At 47.0% G+C, this 21,534-nt stretch overlaps 1 protein-coding gene across 1 annotated transcript in view; it reads right to left on the bottom strand.

The window, feature by feature from the left end:
• SLC4A5 (solute carrier family 4 member 5) overlaps positions 1 to 15,734 on the bottom strand; it is a 55,795-nt gene extending 40,061 nt beyond the window's left edge. The window contains exon 1 of the mRNA XM_040993675.1: positions 15,667 to 15,734. Within this exon, the coding sequence (XP_040849609.1) occupies positions 15,667 to 15,719 (53 nt within the window). The 5' untranslated portion in view covers positions 15,720 to 15,734. The remainder of the gene's footprint in view (positions 1 to 15,666) is intronic.
• Between the last annotated feature and the right edge of the window lie 5,800 nt (positions 15,735 to 21,534).

Below are 21,534 nucleotides of genomic sequence, written 5' to 3'. Positions count from 1 at the left end.
TTGGGAGTCTGGCCACTCTGTTTCTGGCCCAGCTTCTTGCTAACGAGACAAGAGAGCAGCAGGAGATAGTGCAAGTACTTGGGCTGCTACCACTTGTGAGGAAGACCCGAAAAAAGTTCCTGGCTTCAAATTAGCCTAATTCTGGCTGTTGTGGCCATTCCAGGAATAGACCAGGTAAAAGATTCTCTCTCTCTCAAAACAAAAAAACAAAACAAATAAGAAAGAAAGTCAACACTTCTGGAAAACAAAAAGAAGGCAGCAATCAACATAGGAAAGGAGGTTCTGCTGTACTAGCAGTACCCACAGGTAAAATGATATTCTCCCATTCTCACACTGGCAGAAATTCAAAGCACAGACAGCGTCCTGTGTCAGGGCAAACCTGAGGGGGTGGCCACGCTCATGCTGCCAGGCTCTTGTCCAGAAAGTCCACGGCAAGGCACACCCCACCAGTACGCGTGAAACCTCATGTTTCCCTAAAGTCTCTCAAATGCTAGTATGTTTATTCTTCATCTTTAGTAACAGTAATTGGTAACTAGAAAGCCAGATCACATTTACATTCTTTTGGTCATTAGTGAGGTTGAACATCTTTTCCTTCAAGTTCCCCATTCACATTATTGTATACTTTGCCTTTTGATGGCCTTGGAAAATCATTAAGTTGCTGTTGGCTAGTTTTGTGGGGAAATCTGTTTAGGGGAGCATTATTTAAATTATGGTAGAGCCAAGCCTGTGTGATATTAAGAGTAAGGTTTTTCTAAAGCATTAATGGAGTGAGTATTGTGGTCTAAGCCATACAGCTGCTGCCTAAAGTGTTAGCATCTCATATAGGTGCAAATTCAAATCCTTGCTTTTCCACTTCTGATCCAGCTTCCTGCTAATGGCCTGTGAAAAACAGCAAGAGATGGTTCAAGTCCTTGGGCTCCTGCCACCCATACTGAAGACCCAAAAGAAGCTCCTGACTCTGGACTGACCCAGCTCTCGCCATTGCGGCCACTGGGGAATGAGCCAATAGATGGAAATGCTCTTTCTCTCTCTCTGTGTCTCTGTGCAACTCTGCCTTTCAAATAAATAAATAATTCTAAAATAATTAAAGTTGTATTGGCAAAAGCTTTACCAAGAAGAGACCGAAGGACAAATTCAAATGATTTAGGTGAAAGAATGCATAACCTGTTCCCCTTGGGGTCTCTCTCATTCAGATTGTTCTTTGCTGAAAAACAGACAGGATAAATTATAGTTTTACTCTGTTACTTAAAATTCCTTAGTACTCCATGAGCTTTCCTCACTCACCTGTAAGTGTAAGGTAGCCCAGTGCATGGGGCCACATAGGTTGGCCCTTTGGCAAGGTCCTGGGTTGAACACTCCCAGGAGGCTCCTTGCCCTGATATCCTATTTATCAGCTCTCCGCACACATGCTATTCTCTCCAGGAGAAGTCAGTGAGGGTGTGCCTCCTCTTTTATTTTTTAAAAAGATTTATTTATTTTTATTTCAAAGTCAGATATACAGGGAGGAGGAGAGACAGAGACGAAGATCTTCCGTTCCCAAGTGAGCAAAATGGCCGGTGCTGCGCTGATCTGAAGCCAGGAGTCAGGAACTTTCTCCAGGTTTCCCACACGGGTGCAGTGTCCCAAGGCTTTGGGCCATCCTTGACTGCTTTCCCAGGCCACAAGCAGGGAGCTGGATGGGAAGTGGGGCCACTGGTATTAGAACCGGTGCCCATATGGGATTTTGGCACGTTCAAGGTGAGGACTTTAACTGCTAGCCCACCATGCTGGGGCCCGTGCCTCCTCTTTTAAACATCCCTTAGTAACTCCGAAGAGCACAGACAACTGCTTTCTCCACCTCTCAGGGTTTCTACTATTTGTACTGTGTTTAAACACATGTCCACTGTCAGCTGCATACACACATAGCCAGACACCACTTCCCTGTGTGAAGTCTGCAGAAAAGCCAAAGGTACCTTTGGTTTCAAGGCCATGCTAGGACTAGACTTGCTACCAGATGTCTGAGAACTTAATTCAGTAAAGTTTCCAGGCACTAGACAATTTCATTAAGGGACAAGTCTCATGTCCTCTTTGCACCTATTTGGGGAACTTAAATGCTGAACTGTTAAACATATGATGTGGGACTCCATCTTGGGTTTTTAATGGCTATAGCTAGAAATGTAGCTTCTTCCACACTGAATGAACAAAGAAACATGGGGAACCAAAGATGGACAGTAGTGGCTTTCAAACTTCATTAGAATGACCTGCAGAGATTTTTTAAAACAATGAAGACTGGATGGTTACCCCACTAGGGCAGCCTGGCCATTGATTCCCCAAAAAACCATGTGAGTTGTCTGGATCCCAGTGTGGGAAAGTTAAACTTTGTGCACCGGTGTCCCAGCGTCCTTATATAACAAGGGGCCTGACCTTATTACAGAAGGGCCAGGATCTCTCCCTTAGAATGGCTCTCGAAACACCAGCTGAAGATGGAAAACGACTCTCTGGGCCTCCTTCCTAGCCTGATCATTCTCTGACTTTGTAGCTGCAAGCTAGACACAGTACACATTCTATAACAGAGTTTCTCAAGCTTTAAAGTACATGGGAATCCTGCCAAAAGGCAGATTCTGTGGCAGCAGGTCCTATAAGGCTCCAAGTTTCAACACTAATGCACTCCCAGGGATGTGAGCGCTGCTGCTCAGCAGATTACCTCCAGGATTTCTCTGTTTCCCATTGTTCAGTGAGGGAGCTACTTCCGCACAAAGTCCCTCCCAGGTATTCTGCTTATTTCTGCTAGAACCTCAATTGTCAAACATCAGACTCCTCTGAAGGACTTGGCTAATACAGTCTGTGCTGTCTTCAGCCCTGCAGTCTCTGACTCAGAAGGTCCAGGGGTAGGGGAAGGGTTGTCAACACTGAATATTCCTACCAAGTACCCAGAGGCTGTTGATCCAGGGACCACACTGGAAGATACTGCCCTGGTAGTGCCAGCATTCTAGTGTAGTGGGTTAAGCTGCCACCTGCAATGTAGGTATGCCTGTGAGTGCTAGCTGGGAATCCTGGCCGCTCCATTTCCAATGCAGCAATCTGCTAATACACCTGGGAATGCAGAAGAAGATGGTCCAAGGACTTGTATCCCTGTCACCAATATGGAAAATTTAGATGGAGTTCCTGGCTCCTGGCTTCAGCCTGACCTAGCGCTGGCTATGGCAGCCATTTGGAGGAATGAATAAGCAAATGAAATACCTCGTCTGTCTCTCTCTCTCTCTCTCTCTGAAACTCTGCCTTTCAAATTAATGAAATAAATCTTAAAAAAACAAAGATCCCATATTAGGATGATGATCCTTATACTTAATTTCTTTCTTTCTTCTTTTTTTTTTGAAAGATTTATTTATTTCAGAGTCAGATATACAGAGAAGAGAGACAGAGAGGAAGATCTTCCATCCAATGATTCACTTCCCAAGTGACCGCAACAGCCCGTGCTGTGTTGATCAGAAGCCAGGAGCCAGGAAATTCCTCCAGGTCTAACACGCGGGTGCAGGGGCCCAATGCTCTGGGCCATCCTCCATTGCTTTCCCAGGCCACAGCAGGAAGCGGGATGGGAAGTGGAGCTGCCAAGATTAGAACCGGCACCCATGGAATCCTGGCGTGTTCAAGGCGAGGACTTTAGCTGCTAGGCCACCACGCCAGGCCCATCTTTCTTTTCTTCTTCTTTTTTTTAATGAAGATTTAAAGAGAAGTACAGACAGATGGAGGCTCTTCCACCCAGTGGTTCACTTCCCAGATGATCACAACAGTCAGAGCCATGCCAATCTGAAGCCAAGAGCCAGGAGCCAGGAGGTTCTTTCACATCTCCTATGTGGGTGCAGGGTCCCAAGATTTTGGGCCATCCTCTATTGCTTTTCCAGGCCACAAGCAGGGAGCTGGATGGGAAGTGGAACAGCTGGGACAGAAACTGGTGACCATAGGGATCCTGGCATTTGCAAGATGAGGATTTAGCCACTGAGCCATCGCGCCACGCCCCCTACATTGAGTTTCATGTTAGAACATCTTACATGCTTTAAAATTTAGTGAATAGGTCATGCCCCAGATCAATTCACATAACAACATTTGGGTTGGGACCCAGATAAATCTGTCATATAGCCAGTTCTTGGTCAAGTTCCTAACTTCAGGCTCAGAACCTAAAATGCCAATTAACTGTGGTCAAGCTTATTCTCTTGTTGTTTTAGTGTATAACACATGTCACATTCACATGGACATTCCACTTCATAAGGCCAAGGCCATCATTTCTTTGATGCTGTCTCATGGTCCCTTGCCCAGATCAATTCTCCTTAAATACTTGCTAAAGCTAGGGCTTCATTCCACCACATATCATTTTATTATCAATTTGAATTTTCCAGATTAGATAAAGAAACTGGCTGTTCTAAAAGGCTCATCTGGGGCCTAAGGTTGTGGAAAAGCAAGTTAAGACATAGCCTACAACACCGGCATCTCATAAGGGCACTGTTTCAAGTCTTGGCTGCTCTACTTCCAATCCAGCTTCCTGCTAATGTGCCTGGGAAAGCAGCAGATGATGGCCTAAGTGCCTGGGCCCCTGTTGCCTATGTGGGAGACCTGGAAGAAGTTCCTGGCTCCCAGCTTCAGCTTGGCCTAGCCCCAGGATTTTGTGGGTTGAAGAGAGAGTGAATGAATAGAACATCTCTTTTTTTTGCATCTCCCTCTATCTTTCCCTTTGTAACTCTCAAATACATACATAAATATTAAAACAACAATAACAACAACACTCAGACCAAAGCCAGGTTTAGAAACTGCTGGGAAGCCCGATGAAATGATTAACACATAATCCCAATCAACTCATTGCAAAGTGACCTTTATATCACAGTTGGTTTCAAAAAGTAAGGAATTAGAGTTGGAGAGGCAGGTCAAGTGGAAAGAAAATCTCTGGGTTGTAGAAACAGACTTTTAGGGATTTTGCTCAGGCCTGGGCAGTGGCAGAGGCCCCCACACTGTGCGTGCCAAGGGAGGGCACCAGCTGCCTCTATCCCAGGAGGGATGGAATGGGGCCTCTACAAAGTCACATGGCACAGAAAGCAGCTCCCAGTCACGCAAAGTGGAACCCAGAACTGAAGCCTTCTCTGTGCCCGGGGAACTTGGTCACAGAGATGATTAGAGCTCACTGCTATTCTATTAATGACACAACAGGGAGACAGTGTTACAGAGCCCAGGTGTCTAACACTCAAACTCCTTCAGAAAGGATCTGGCCAGGGCTAAAGTCCTCCCCAAGGAGCTTCAATGTTAACCCTCTGTAGATGATGCACCACCCAGGGTTAAGTATTAGCAGTTCTCATTTGAATCATCTGAGAGCTGTTGACAAACTCCAAAACTCAGGCTGAACCCCAAGATGATTACATTAGAGCCTCAGGGGGTCTGAGAATCAGACACTCGCATTATTTAACAAGGAAGACCCAGATATGTGAGAAGAGGAAACAAAGAGGCAGCTGCTGAGTGAGAATAGATAAGAGCAAAATCTGGAGAATACAGATGTTTTGACCACAGGGGAGGTCCTTTCTTTCCGTACTTATTTATGCAGCATCCATTGGCTGGTGTATGAAATGGGGATGGGACAGAACTGACTGGGTGACTGCAACTACCAGTGTGTGTGTATGCTGATGGCGGTGATAGACTGAGCCAGACCCTGCACTGACTGGCAAACATAGAAGTCAGGCCTGGGGCCACCTCAGGCAAGGTTTTTTTGGGGACTTCGCCAAATTAAACCACTAGACTCAAAACTCCAACCACAGAGAAAATCACAGATCTGTGTTCTGGCTGTGGAATGCATGTGTCAGAACTGGGCCTCCTTGGTTGCTGAAGCCTGTATAGTGCATGGCACAATCAGATGCACATAGGGGAAATGACAGCTCACTGAGATCTGCAGAGGATGTCTAGTACCATGGCAGAGGACGGAGGGTAGAACAAATTGGACAACTCTCCCAGCCAAGCATTGGAGACTCTAAGGTGGACTACGCCAGCCAATGGACCTTGGAGCAACAAAATCAATTATCAAAGCCACTTAAGCACTACCCTCATAACATGCTCTGCATTGGGGATCTTAGGGTGACATCAAATGACTATCCCCCAGTCCCCAGGGACTGGTGCAGTTGGACTGCTGGGATCAGCCGCTCCTCTCTTCCCTACACCCAGAAACAGGAAGAAAGAAAATAAACACTGGAAGCAATTGTCTCATCTGCTTTCCCCCATACCTTGACCCTCCCCACCCTAACCACTGGTCCATATGGCCATATATCCTTCCGAACTATATAAACATTATCAAAAATAAAATAAATGTATAATAGAAAATACAATTTATTTATTTGAGAATCAAAATTGCATAGAGAGGGAGAGACAGGTTTGATTCACAGATGGCAACACAACAGCCAGAGCTGGGTCACACTGGAGTCAGGAACTTCTACCACGTGTTCCATGTGGGTTGCAGGGTCCCAAACACTTGGGTCATCTTCTACTGCTTTTCCTAGGCCACTAGCAGGAGGCTGGATTTGAACTGAAACAGTCAGGACATGAGCTAGCATTCATATAGGATGCTGGTGTCATGGACAGCAGTTTTACTTGCTATACCAAAACACCTGTCCCATATAACATTTTTAAAAAAATCTCCCTTAGGGGCATCCTAATTTAAAAAAAAATTAAATGTAACCTCTGTAGAATGCAATCTCCCCCAGCCCTCCTCTCTTTTATTTATGTGAAAGGCAGAGTTACAGACAGAGGGAGAAATCTTCTATCTGTTGGCTTACCCACCAAGCAACCACAACATCCAGGACCAAACCAGGCTAAAACTGGGAGCCAGGAACCCACTCTCCCATGTGGGTTCAGGGGTCTAAGGACTTGGGTATCTTTTGCTGCTTTCCCAGGTGCATTAGCAGGCAGCTGGATCAGAAATGGAGTAGCCAGTTTCAAGATGGAACCAGCATCCATATGGGATGCCAGGGATGCAGGAGCTGGCTTAACCTGTGTCCCACAGATACATTTCTTTTTTTTTTTTTTTTGAGATTTATTTATTTTTATTGGAAAGTCAAATATACATACAGAGAGGAAGAGAGACAGAGGAAGATCTTCTGTCTGATGGTTCACTCCCCAAGTGAGCGCAATGGCTGGAGCTGAGCCGATCTGAAACCAGGAGCCAGGAGCTCTTCCAGGTCTCCCATGTGGGGGCAGGGTTCCAAGGCTTTGGGCCATCCTCAACTGCTTTCCCAGGCCACAAGCAAGGAGCTGGATGAGAAGTGGAGCTGCTGGGATTAGAACTGGTGCCCATATGGGATCCCAGTGTGTGCAAGGCAAGGACTTTAACCACTACGTTATCACACCAGGCCCAGATTCATTTCTTAAAGTGAATTTTTCTCCATTAGCAAGCAAGGGTAGTTTAAAGTCCTGTCAGGACCCAGAATTTCCCATCAGAAACAGATGAGCAGGGTTAACTTACATATAGGCCAATGAAAAACTCTCCTAACAATGTCTGAGAAATCCCCTGATAATCTCTAGTTGACAAAAGCAGCAAGAAATTACCTGGGATCAGTGTGGTGGTGTAACTGGTAGGGCTACCACCTGCAACACTAGCATCCTATATGGATACCAATTCAAGGCTCTGCTGGTCCACTTCCAATCCAGTTCCTTGCTAATGCACCTGGGAAAGCAGCAGATGAGTGCCTGAGCATTTGGGCCCTTACACATCCATGTGGCAGACCTGGAAAAACTGCTGGTTCCTGGCTTCTCACTGGCCCAACTCTGGCCATTTGGGGAGTGAAAGATCTTTGTCTCATCCCCTCTTTCTTCATAACCCTGCCTTCCAAATAAATTCTTTTTTTCCAAAGATTTATTTTTATTATTTTTTTTATTGGAAAAGTGGATATACAGAGAGGAGAGACAGAGAGGAAGATCCTCCGTCCAATGATTCACTCCCCAAGTGAGTGCAACGGCCGATACTATGCCAATCCGAAGCCAGGAGCCTCTTCTGGGTCTCCCACGCGGGCGCAGGGTTCCAAAGCTTTGGGCCGTCCTCCACTGCTTTCCCGGGTCACAGGCAGGGAGCTGGAAGGGAAGCGGGGCTGCTGGGGATAGAACCGGTGCCCATATGGGATCCCGGGCATGCAAGGCGAGGACCTCAACCATTGCGCCATCGCGCCGGGCCCCCAAATAAATTCTTTAAAAAAGCTTACAAAGCATAAAAAGGCTGAATAGTTAGGCATGGATTGAGGGTCAACTTGCATGTAAGTTCAGAAGCTCCTGGGAGGGTGGGATGAACAGCAGAGGCCCTTTGAGGTAGCCACCCCAGTCCAGACTCAGAAATTTGCCTTCTTAGTGACCTAGGGATGATTAGGTCTGGGGATGCTGACTAATGCTGAGTTCACAAAGGCTAATCTATTAAACCCCATGATCAACTTATTTAAGCTATAATGAAACAGAGGAAGCCAACTGCAGCAGAGTGAAGAAAACACCTTGAGAGAAACAGGGAACAGAAAGCAGAGAGAGGACAAGCCTGTGTTCCAGGACCAGCCCTGGAGATTTGACTGCCTGTGTGCCTCACGAAGTCCCCACTGCTCCCTGGGGTGTATTTTGCTGATAGTCCTTTTGCATAAGGTAGCTTCAATGGGCTTCTGTTATTTGCAGCTTAAAATGTTTTGACAATGACAGCAGTATTTCTCTCTCCATTGGGCCTCAAGCACAGTCCCCTACAGCTCACTTGAGACCAGGGTGTGGAGCTAGATGAAGCAGATGGGGAGACTTAACTTTAGCGCAAAGTGGCTGGTGTCAAGTGATTCTCAAAGGGGAGATTGTTTCTTTGGTATCGTGGAAGTCTGATGGCTCTGATCCTAACAGGCTGGGAGAAAAGTCATCAAAATCAACGTGTAGACTTTTTTTTTTAATTCTTGGTTGTACAAAGTAATATCAAAATAATGTTGTAGGGGCCCAGCAGCGTGGCCTAGCAGCTAAAGTCCTCGCCTTGAATGTGCCAGGATACCATATGGGCGCTGGTTCTAATCCTGGCAGCTCCACTTCCCATCCAGCTCCCTGCTTGTGGCCTGGGAAAGCAGTTGAGGATGGCCCAAAGCTTTGGGACCCTGCACGTGTGTGGGAGACATGGAGGAAGTTCCTGGATCCTGGCTCTGGATCGGCATAGCATCGGCTGTTGCGCTCACTTGGGGAATGAATCATCGGACAGAAGATCTTCCTCTTTGTCTCTCCTCCTCTATGTATATTTGACTTTCCAATAAATAAATAAATCTTTTAAAAAAAATTGTCAACCGTGGTTGACTTTACAAAAAAAAAACAATGATGTTGTAAAGGCAATTTGAGAAATGTGAAGCCATACTCAATTTCTAGTCATATGAAGGAATTACTTTCAATTTTGTTAGGAGAAAGAAAAATATAGTGATTACGAGATGTAATTTCATAGAGGTGAGCACTAAAATGTTTGTAGCATCTGGGAGTGTCTTTAAAACATTCTAGGGGTTGGTATTCGGTATTTTGCTTGGGACACCTGTGTGCCATACTGGAGTGCCTAGGTATGGTCCTAGCTCTCCACTCCACATTCCAGCTACCTGCTAACATGTACCCTGGGAGGCAGCAGGGGACGGCCAAGCAGATGGGTCCCTGTCGCCTACATGGTAGAGTCAGATGGAGTTCTTTGCTTCTGGCTTTGGCCTAGCTTATTCACAGCTATTGAGGGCATCGAACTGGTTGATGGGAACTTTGTCTCTGCCTCTCTGCTTCTCAAATAAATAAATAAATAAATAATCCAGAAAAAGTGAGCAACAGAAGAAAATATCTGAAAGTAAGCCAAAAAAAAAAAAGATGTAGAGGATAAAACCTTAATAATTAATGAAGCAAGCAATGTGCATATGAGAGTTCACAATACTTTTCTCTACTTTTCAGTATTTGTATTCTTCATAGATAAATCAAGCAAGGCTCTTGGCACAAAGGCAACTTAATGGTGGGTTACTCCCCTTCTGGCAAACGTGATTGAGGGTTCTCCAAAAAGACCTTTGGCTGGGGAGATGATGCCTCCTGCTGACCACCTCCCAAGGTGTCTCAGGAGCTTCCAGATGCCCTGACTCCAGCCTTTGGAGAACAGCCAGAAGGCACAAGGCCCTGTCATCTCTCCTCACTTCACTGGCCTTTCTGCTGCACTCACTGCCAGCTTGTCCACTCTAACCAACCTGGGTCAGTCACGTAGCAGATTTGTGCTTCTGTCTGACTGACCCCATGAGTGGGATGGCTGCTTCACCAACACGCACAGGTCTCAGGCCGTGCTGCAGTGACGTTCCAGCAGTGACCGGAGGCTGGAAGTGTCTAGCATATCCCCCATTCTGTTTTTTAACAGCTACCAGATGAGAAGCCTGGGTGGAGCCCAGAGCCCAAGCAACCTCAGGGGAACCTTGTCCTTTTACTTGAGAGTTGATTCAGGTTCTGATTAATATTTTTTAAAAATCCCCTTTTCCCACTTTCCAAGCATAAGCCTCAGGTATCATTGTTTGATGAGAGAAAGGGAAGGACCAAGTTAGATACTGAACGTTAAAGCAGATTGATAATGAGAAATAGTGAGATTGCCAAGACTGGTAGAACCACAGGCATAGAGAGTCAAATAACCCTAGAAACCTTCCCCTGGCTATAAATACCCACGCATAGCACTACTGCAGTACAACAGGATGGCCATGGGGCTTGAGCTACGCACCTGACATGGGCACACCAGCAACCTACAGCTCCTCCAGGCTGCTCTCCCATTCCATCTCTCCACATGGCACACTAGCCTGGAATTCTCTCAGCTTCCTGCTAGGAGCCCCTCTACCTGCTTGGGAGCTCCTCCACCTGCTTGGGGGGGCCCCTCCACCTGCTTGGGTGCCCCACTCCACCCATCAGCGCCTCTGTTTCTTAACTCTGTAACCCACTCTCTTCTGGTCCCTTCCCTCCAGCATTCAGTATGTTCAGACCTCTCATAATCAGAAACAAAGGCCAAATACCTCCTTGAACCCAAGACCCCCTGAGAGCCTGAAGTCCTGTCCTTTCTAGAAAATGATTTTGCAAGAGTCCTACCCAAAGCCACCTTCTCTCTCTGACATTTTTTCTCCACTCACTCATCCTGAGACTGCTCTGGGAGCTCCATCTCCTAGGATGATGTCAGCGCCTCCCTCCAGCTTGAATGTCCTTCCACTCCCATGTCCAAGAAGTGGCAGTCTGGGTCCTTAAAGGCTGCAGTTTTTAGAGGTCCCTCTTCTCAATTCACAGACCTCAGGAGAAAACTTGTCCTTTGCCATGAGTTTGATTTATGTCTAAATGTTGATGCCTCACAGATTTATTCTTCCCTGTTAAACTCCACACCCCTTTGTCCACTAGTTATAAACCTCAAACACAGTGTGTCCAACTGGAACTCTTCATTAACTGCACTCAAAATAAAATGAAATATGCCTGCTACAACAAAGCCATGCTACCCCTTTTGTTTCCCAAATTGCTCTCATGAGGTACCCACTTCTCAGGCTGGAAAGCTGAGCATCCCCTCAGTTAGCTGTTTCCCCCACATGATGTCTGTCATCAAGTCCTGTCAATATCACCAGTTAAATGCTGTCTCAAACCCATTCCATGCTTCCCTCTGGCCCCAGGGCTAACATCTTTATCCAGGCTTCCAATCTCCACGTGGACCGAGGCTGGCCTAACTGGTCTAACTTTGCCCACTCTTTACACTAAAATCAGGTCACCTCTCACAAATACATTTCCCTGTCCCTTTCCCACAGCAAACCTTGCTGAGGTCCTCTGAAGCTCTGAGCATCACAACCAATCTCTACAACACGGCCTGCCCAGGATCTGCATGGCAGGCCTGGCCACTCCTCCTCACTCTACAGCCAGGCCTTTCGGAAATTCTGCAGATTTTTTGTTGTGTTCAGCCTGTTCCAAGGGTTTCTTCCTCCACTCTCCTGGTTGCCTCTGATCCAGCCTTTGGTCTCAACATCAACACCTCTTCCTGCAGAAAGCAAGCTTTCCTGGACACCTGCTGTCTGGGTAGGAGCTTCTAGAGTGAGCTTTTTGTAGTACCTCCATCACCAAATGCCTACTTATTTGCCAATTTGCCTGATCCGCCTGAGAGCATAAGTGAGCAGGGAAGCCACATTCCTTTCTTCTCCCCTCTGGGGCTCATGGCTTGCAGATATGAAACGTTAGGTAAATCTCAGTTGGATTAATGGGCGAGGCTTGTTGGCATCTTCCGTCAAGGCTGTCAGTTTGTTGCTTTGCTTTATATGGACAGTGAACAGCTGTGGTCCTGTAGGTTGATTCCCGATGGGTGTGAGATCAAAAGGTTCAGGGTACATTCTGCCAAGAGGGGTAATGACTCTGGGAGTGTGTGTACAGAATCTAAATTGGGAGCCTTTTCAAAGCTAAGCCAGAAGATTCATGCTTTCTCCTCTACCCTTCCCAGAATGAGAAAGCATAGCTGCTTGCATGTGGGGAAAACACATTGACCTGGCTTGAGCCAAGTAAGCTGACCCACTTCTCATGCCCTCTTTCTATCCTGTCCTGGTCACTGCAGGAATGTTCTCATAGCATACGTGTCTCCTAAGAACCTTCTGGCAAGTGCATGCTTTCCTGTGGCTACTCTGAGCTGAGACCAGAGGTGGCTTGAATTTGGATTTTGCTTTCAGAGCTCTTGGAAGGCGCTAAGCTCTGGTTATTTTTGAGTAACCCTAAAGGGCCCTCTACATGTGAGTGGGTTCCAACCTGGCTCACTCTTTTCATCACCCTTCCCTTTTGGATGGAGGAAATAGTGGGCTTGAGGGAGGGCAGACTTCTGGGTGGACTGCCCCCAGAATCCCAGTGGATCCAGCCCTCCCTTTAGGCAAAGTCAGTAAGAGGAATCGTCAGTTGCACTTCCCTCATGGGAATGCTACAGAGACAGAGTTAATAAAAATCTATCTTGCTAACAGCCTGACCTACAAGCATTGATCACATTAGAAATGGTGCTGTACACACAGTCCCCATTATGTGCACGGGTAAAGGCTCAGCAGAGCTCAAAAAGCCATTTAAATCCGTCCAGGAGTGACTCCTCCAAGGGCCTGAAACATCCCCCAAACTAATAACCCCCGACAAAGCACCGCCAGGGAAAATTCCTTGCGGATTTGAGATTTTCACTCTGTTAATCTCCTAACTCAATAAAGCAAACACTCTCTGCGGCCAATTACATGCTTTTATTAAAGGGTCCTCTGCCCCATTCCTTTTGATGTGACTCTCACTGGACCCGCAGCTCACATGGGGCTGAGTATCTGTGAGGGGGTTGCTCCCATTCCTTGTCATTCTCTGCTGGCACTCCAAGGAGACTCAGAACCCACAAGGATTTACTAATTCTCAGATTCTAGAAACTTCTGAGACCTTTGGGTAGATGCCACAGACTGGGCAGAGGAAAAGGTTGCCCACTTGCTTTGAGGAGTGATGGGTCCCCAACAAGTCTGACCTTGCAACAAGTCTGACCTAGCTCACTGGGACAGAGCCAGAGAGAACTGTCAAGGCCACGGTGGTCCTGGCCAAGCCCTTCTGCTGATTGCCCTAGAGGCCTGCTGGTAATGCCTGGAACAATTAGCAAGAAACCAGGTGGGCTGGCTGGAGAAAAGCTTACCGGGCACAAGGCAGAAGCTGAGTAAGGGAACTCATAGTGAAAGGCCCTCAGTTCCCTCCTCTACTGCATGCAGTGCCCAAGCTGGCCCACAGCTGCTCCTCTCCGGGCTGCTTGGAATCAGCCACCACTGTCCTTTCAAGATCCGTCTGAGCCAAGTCATGTCAAGTCCCTTCCAGGTCTCCCATGCTGATCTCAGAAAGCCTGTCTTGTAGGGAAACATACCATTCCTTGTACCTAGTAATTGCCAGACCACTTCCTATTGTCAATTGGCACTTCCTTCTAGAACTTCATCTACATTTCAGCAGTTTCATTTCTGAGTCTGTATTGCAGAGAACCCTGTGTATACTCAGTGAGAGGAAAGAAGCTGGTGTGGCTTGTCTGTGGTGATGGAGGGTCCCAAGGCCCCCTTCATGAAGGCTGTGCAAGTGTGTGCGACAGGCTCTTTTTGCAGGTCTGCTCCTACCAATTCTTGCCAAGGGTTCTGGTGCCCATCCTGCCCAATGGGGTCTGGGGTGGGGAGGCACTTTCTCCTCCTTCTGGGCCTCTGAGAGTCCTTTCCCAGCATTCTATTCACCCCTTGGGCAGGCAGTGGCTTCAGACCCTAGCCTCTCAGTACATTAAGTCACAATTAGCCCAGGCTGGCCCTGGTATTTAAAACATCCTGCTGCATCTCCTCAACCCTAGATAGATGTTTCCAAAGCTATCCCTATTGATCTTGAAACCCAGCAAAATCACTTCCAGACCTGTCTCCTTCTAGAAGTCTAAAATGAATCCCTACAAATTGGAAAGCTAAGGGAAGTGGTTGAGAAAAGTGGACAGGAGCATGACAAAGCATGTAAGCCCTTGGGCTAGGGAAGTAGATAGGCCTGGGCTGGAACCCAGACTCAGATGGCTACACGCTTTGGCCATGGGTGTCTACATCTCAGTATCCTGTTTGTGAAATGGGAACAGTAGCTCCCATTGGCTCTGGGTCACTATGCAGCTAGAACAAGACGAGCCTGTGAGCCAGCGGACATGGGAAGGTTTAACTAACAGGCTGACAGGAAGGGGCTCTTCAGCTTCCACACAGGGACAGGGCCCAGCAGTTGAGAGTTAGTCCATGCACAGTCTTCCAAGGCACAAATGCTCCCAAGGGGGCCCAAACTGATTCTTGGGGGAGTACAACAGTTTTAGCCACCACAATGGCTTGAAGCACTACCATACATAGCCCAATCCCACCTGACAAATCATATTCTTTAGTACTTAATTTCTCTGATTAGAAAGATATTAAATCTTAATTTAATAAGTTAATTTAAGTCAAATTAATTTTTTCCTCTTGGGGGCAAGGGTAGAGTAGAGGAAAATGCAAAAAGGGGTGTATGGCTCCCAGACCTGGTATCCTTCCTGGGGAACCTCCCGTTGCTCTCACCATTGCTGTCCTGTTCCTTGTGGCACTGCTGCCCTGCCCAGGTCAGTTCCGAGGCCACTCTTCCCTGGGCCCTGGGACTCTGGGCAGCACCCCTAGCCCGACTCTCTTGGCTCTGCTCCAGATGATTCTTCTACTCTCCCTACATATAGCACTGTCTGCTAACCACAATTTCTTCCAGGATGGACTCTGCTTATCCAGCCCTGTACTCTGCCAAGCCCTCCATGGCCCACTAGACCTCTCCATCTGCACCAGATTCAGGGTGCTTGGCACATATCCCCCCTCCAGCAGGAAGTCTCCCAATCTTCTGGTATGCTTTCTTCTTTAGCGTTGAATTAGAACCATGTGACATTGAAGAGTATGTGCCCTTGCATTATTCTCTAAGGGTGTCAAGCTGGACTATTTTGCCTTCCCACTTGAATTTTAATTTCTTGGAGAATAAAGGCTAAGCCATGCATTTCTGTTTGTTCTTGAGTGCTCAACCTAGCACTGGACTCCAAGGCAGCATGTGGGTCTTTGTGGACCAGAGGCTTCCAGGCATAAGATAAGGGATCAGGCTCCCCGACGGAGAGAGTGCAGTGGGAGGCCCCTCCACCTCCCTCCCAGGGCCCTGGCTCACCTGGCTGACTCCTTCCATTCCATCTGGTCTCCATCATGCTGCAGAGTGTCCATCTCTGTGAAGAGGGTGGGGTTGGGAGTCTCATCTTCCTCCCCCAGGATGTCCTGGAGCTGCTCAGCAGCTGGAGACCCTGTGCAAGGAAGACAGTCTTCTGGGTACTGTGGAACACAGGAGGGCCACAAGGCCAACAAAAACGCAGTGGGAGTCAAGTGCAAGGGAAAATATTTCCTAATCCAGTAAAATCATATCAAGCCCCTGGGTGAAATTATACACATGCTGTAATGGGATGGAAGTGGACAAGATATCCTTTGAGATGAAAGAGATGAGAGGATTTCGTCTGCATTCAGTCTTTCAATTGACAGAAAAGATTGGTTAAAAAAAAAAAAAGGACCAAAGCCAGGGTAACAGCAAGAACAAGGAACAGGGGAGGACATTGTGGCACAGTGAGTTAAACCACTGCCTGTGATGCAGGCTCCCCATGAGTGGCAGTTCAAGTACTGGTTGCTCCACTTAAAATATATATATTAATATATATTAATATTATTATATATTATATAATATATATGTATTTTTTTTGAGAAAAAGGAGATACATAGAGAAAGATCTTATATCTGCTGGATTCACTCCCCAAATAGCTGCAACAGCTAAAGCTAAGCCAACATGAAGCCAGGAGCCAGGAGCTTCTTTCTAGGTCTCTCATATGAGCGCAGGGTCCCAAAGCTTTGGGCAGTCCTCAGCTGCTTTCCCAGGCCACAAGCAAGGAACTGGTTGGGAAGTGTGCAGCAGCCAGGACATGAACCAGTGCCCACACGGGATCCCAGCATGTGCACAAGGCTACTGTGCCAGACCCTGGTTGCTCCACTTTTGATTCAGTTCCCTGCTAATTTGCCTGGGAAAGCAGTGGAAGATGGCCTGAATGCTTGTTTTTTGCTTGTTTGTTTTGTTTTGCTTTGCTTTTAGATCTTTAATGTATTTATTTATTTGAAAGTTAGAGTTTCACAGAGGCACATAGAGAAGAAGAGACAAAGATATAAGAGAAAATCTCCTATCTGTTGGATCACTCCCCAGATGGGGGCACCAGGCAGTGCTGGGCCAGGCTGAGGCCAGGAATTTTGGAGTTTCATCCAGGGCTCCCACATAAGTGTAGGAGCTCAAGTACTTGGGACATCCTCCGCTGCTTTTCCAGGTTGTTAGCAGGAGCTGGGCTGGAAGTGGAGCAGTGCTCACTTCGGCAGCACATATGCTATAGTTAGAAGTGGAGCAGTCAGGTCTCAAACCTGCACTCATATGGGATGTCAGTGTTGCAGGTGGTAGCTTCACCTGATACACTGTAATGTTGGCCACATAAATAAATCTTAGAGAGTGTGAGAGAGAATGACTGAATGAACAAACCAGAAGAAAAATAGCAAAGTCAGGGGAGAAACACTCTGGCCCAAGTTCAGCACAATAAACCAGGAGGAATCCTTTGTTCTCACTTCTGCCCAAACCAGTCAACTCTCAATGTTGGCCTCTCAGAGGTAGTCAGCCATGGAAAAGGACACTGTGCATGTGTGTCTCCCTTATTCTTGGGTGTCCAGCCTTTTTGTAGTTGCTCACCAGATATTATATCCTGGGAGCAACTGAAAACTCAGCATTCCAATAGTGAGCATGCCCACTTTCCCAAACACAGTTCTCCGATGTTCATTCACTTAACCCCTCTTCTTTTCCTCCATGTTTCATCAACATCTGCTATGAGACAAGCAGGCTTTTAGCCACTGGAAAATAAAGCTGTGATGCAGACCCATGTGTCCTTACTCTCCTGAGCATTGTCACACCCAGATAATCATCAAGCAAACAAATCCATATATGACCGTTTCAGGCGAGGATAAGTGAGCTGAGCTGAGCAGAGCCAAGCAGAGAGCCCACAGGAGACAGTAAGATCAGAAAAGGCCTCTCAGAGGAGAGGATACTGGAACTGTGAGTTGAATAAGAAGAGCCAGCCTCTGTACACCACAAACAGGGGGATACTGAAGGCTCTAGTCAGCCTGAGGTGGGACTGTGCTGCTTAGTACAGCTTGAGCAGGGGGAGAGAGGGCTGATAAGATGTTGAAGGGGTAACCAATGCTTTCATCCCTGTCTGCCCCACTGCACAGCCTGGACACCCTGGGGTCATCAACACCTCACTGTTCTTTCCTTCTTTCACCTCCAACCCCATATTAAAATTTTCAGGGATACTCTCACTCCTCACCAACCCCATTGCCTTGCCTGGTTCAATCTGTCAATCACCAACTGTCTCTGGGTCCCATCAAGCCTCCCCTTCCTTCTAGCCCACATGTTTCCACAGTTTATCATTCCCACTGCATTGTCCCCTGGTACCTCCAACGGTTTATAATTGCAACTACTCTTTTGCCACTCCTTCCACTTTCTTTCCACTGACTTCCCAAATAAAATTAGAAGTCAATGGCTAAACAAGAAGCTATAGATCTAGGTTTTTTTCTACAGGTGGTTCCAATAGTTCCAAGGCGAGGCAGTGCTATCTGGTGGAGTCAGAGAGCACAATGGATTTATCATCCAGCTAGATATGTGTGTCAATCTCAAGGTCAACACTTATTCCAGAGTGAACAGAATTACTGGATGAAAGAAACCAAGGAAGGAGAATCAAGCACAGGACACAGGGTTTGGAATGTTAACAGGTACTTAACTGCCCTCACCACAACACCAGCACCCAGGCTCAAGAGTCCCACAGTAGAAAAACATCCAACCACATAAGCAGAGAGCTGCTATCCTCAGCATATCTCAGTGGCAGCAGCTTCCCCTCAGCTGTGTCAGACCCCTTCTGGTCTTCTTGCTATTACTTCTAACCTTCTCTACTCTGTTCAGGCTTCTTAACCCATCTCCTGCGTCATTTCATCAAGGCAAAACAAAGACTCCCAGATACGAAATCCACCAAACTGCCCTCTTGTGATCCTCTGTGCCTTCATCCCCATTCCCACCCACCTTCGTAAAGGTCCTTCCTCTAGCCTAATTCCATTTTACATCTATCCCCTCTTCTCTTTCAGATACTTCATTCATCACCAGGCCTTTCCCCACTCAAACTCTCAATTATGCCCTCTCCAGCCTCTTTATCTCCCTTCCTGTAAGCAGCTCCTCCAATCCCAAACCTCCTCCCCGACTCTGCTTCTCTTCTAAGCTCTCTGTTCCTGCTGCCTTCCTTTAAACCTTATTTGCCCGGCCCCGGCATGGTAGCCTAGTGGCTAAAGTCCTCACCTTGAACACGCCGGGATCCCATATGGGTGCTGGTTCTGATCCCGGCAGCTCCACTTCCCATCCAGCTCCCTGCTTGTGGCCTCTGAAAGCAGCTGAAGATGGTCCAAAGCATTGGGACCCTGCACCTATGGGGGAAATTCCTGGCTCCTGGCTTCTGACCAGTGTAACACTGGCCGTTGTGGTCACTTGGGGAGTGAATCATTGGACGGAAGATATTCCTCTCTGTCTCTCCTCCTCTCTGTATATCTGACTTTGCAGTAAAAAAAATAAATCCATAAATATAAATACATAAAAATAAACATAAACCTCATTTGCCAAGGAAGTGGCCCATATTCACCATCTTCACTTCCTCCTTGCCCAGGCACTTCCCAACCTGCTACAACTGCTAAGGATGTCAACCAAGGGTGTGATCTCAGACTGATCAAGAGGTGTTCAGTTCAGTCTCTAGAAAATATAAGAGTTTGCTGCAATTACTGATAATGTAGACAAGTGTGAAGTTTCATTTAAAAACTCACAGTTCTGACTTTCCTTGAAAATTCAGAGGCTCTGATGATTGTGTCCACATTTGTCCTTAGAAACAATCAACCAAGTTGCTTACCTATGATTTCTGGTTTGCCCCTGTCTCCACTACTCCCTACTTGTAAACCTGCTATTTCATCCATAGTGCATGTTCAAGTTTGCAACCCATGCCAAACTATCCTATTGTCAAGTCAAGAAATTGAAGAAATGAATCAAATTAACAGCACTGTGAAGCTAGGTCTGCCTTATCAGCTCCTTCTAAACTGATTTTTACTCTTGCCTTGCACAACATGGCACTTGCTCAAAATTTTTCTTCTGTGTTTGAAGATCCCCTCAAGAGCTTTCCCCTAGATCCTCCTATTTAGCCTACACTTACACCTTGGTCATCTCTAGCATTCCTCCTGGATCTCCTTATGGAATCATTTATAAACTGGGTTACCCATGTCTCCAGGCCCTGCCCATGTTAAGCATTCCAACTGCTACCTGCTTTGTCCCATCTGGAAGTTGGTCCCAACATAATCAACACAGCTGTATACCCCTTCTTCCAACATCCCAACATCCTGCTTTTCTGATAGCCTAATAGCCCCATTAGCTTCCCAGCCCTCCAGACAAGAAACACTGGGCTTGCTGCTGAAAACGCCTTCTCCCTCACCATCCCCATGCAACTGAACACTAACTTCTTTTGTTTGCCTCTGTATGTTTTTAGCCCTCTCTTTGCCCCAGCCCACCATGGCAATCTTGGTGTGGGCTCTCCCCTTCTGCTCCTGGCACTGCACTAGTTGCCCATAGTCTTACTGCCTCTGAGTCTTTCCTCCTTCCACATTCCCAACTGTTTGTAAAACATTTCAGACACATTCATGTAGTGGGCTCCTGGAATTCTTGGCGTACACATGAATTAGAAGTAATTTTATTAGCAGAAAGCACTATTAAGCTATCTTTCTGTAGATCAATGAATTTCACCAGTCTTCAAACAATTCATGGAGAATGTGTGTTACAAAAAACAAAAATAAAAAAACAGTGCATGGATTTCAAGAAAAATACACATCAAAATAAAGTTATCTTTTAATTTCATTTTCCTTGAGATTTTTGCAGTACCCTCCTGTCTCTAAACTTTTCTATTACAGAAAACATTCTTCCTGTTGGCTTATCAAGCTGACACTTGCTAGCTGACACCAAAGGTTTAAGACAATTTTGTAGAAGAAAACCTAGTAATTGGGAAAATAACCCTATTCTCCTTCAAATAGGGAGAACACTCTGATAGAATTGAGCAGATTTTGAGGAGCTCAAACTCCCGGCTCAAGTTTCAAGAATCACTACTTGCAATGTAGACTTACTCACTGTGCTCTCCAAGTGAAAAGCCATCAGTGCTGCCTCTTATACCTGGCTTCAGAGAGCAGACTCATGTCTCCCACAATCTGGCTCAGCCTGCCTTCCTAGGTTCTCAGCATCCCTTACCCAGCACCCCAACCCAAGCCACCCCAGATCACACCTGGAGTTCTTGGAAGAGGAGGACGTGCACTTAGCTCTGGGGGCCTGTCTCCAGGGCATTACCTGCTCCCTGCAACAGTTGAGCGCTGGGGTCTCTGGTGGTCAGCACTGCCTCCGGCCCCAGCCTGATTCTGCTCCTGCCACCCTGGTGGCTGCCTCCACGGAGTCCTCTTCCTCACACAACAGACTCACTCTTGTTTCCAGTTAAGCACCAGGAGAGAGGAGGGGTGGGGAGCGGGGAGGAGGAGGAGAGGAGATTGAGAGAGGAGAAGGAATGTGAAAGGCCTAGGAGGTACAGACAGGGGGCTATGTGGGAAGACAACAAAGATGGGATAGTGGAGAGAGGATGTGAAATTGTGTATATGCAAGAGGAAAACTATACTAAGAGTGAAATAAAGAGCAAGAGAGGAGGGTGAGGGAGATAGCAGGTGCACTGGAGGGAGAAAGGTTTTGTGGCTGCAGTGACTGCTCAGGCAAGAGACTGGGTGCCCACACAGTGGAGGAGGTGCCAGCTAGGACCTGTGAGCAGACTGGCAGAACTGCCCCTTGACCCTCCCCCAGGAACCCTTCCCACCATGCTGGGAGCTCAGGTAGTGTCTTTATAAAGGTGCAGGC

The sequence above is a fragment of the Ochotona curzoniae genome, unplaced genomic scaffold (genome assembly GCF_017591425.1).
Source record: "Ochotona curzoniae isolate NIBS_2020 unplaced genomic scaffold, NIBS_Ocur_1.0 contig_883, whole genome shotgun sequence".
In the NCBI taxonomy this organism is placed as follows: domain Eukaryota; kingdom Metazoa; phylum Chordata; class Mammalia; order Lagomorpha; family Ochotonidae; genus Ochotona; species Ochotona curzoniae.
This window is presented reverse-complemented; position numbering and strand designations above follow the sequence as displayed.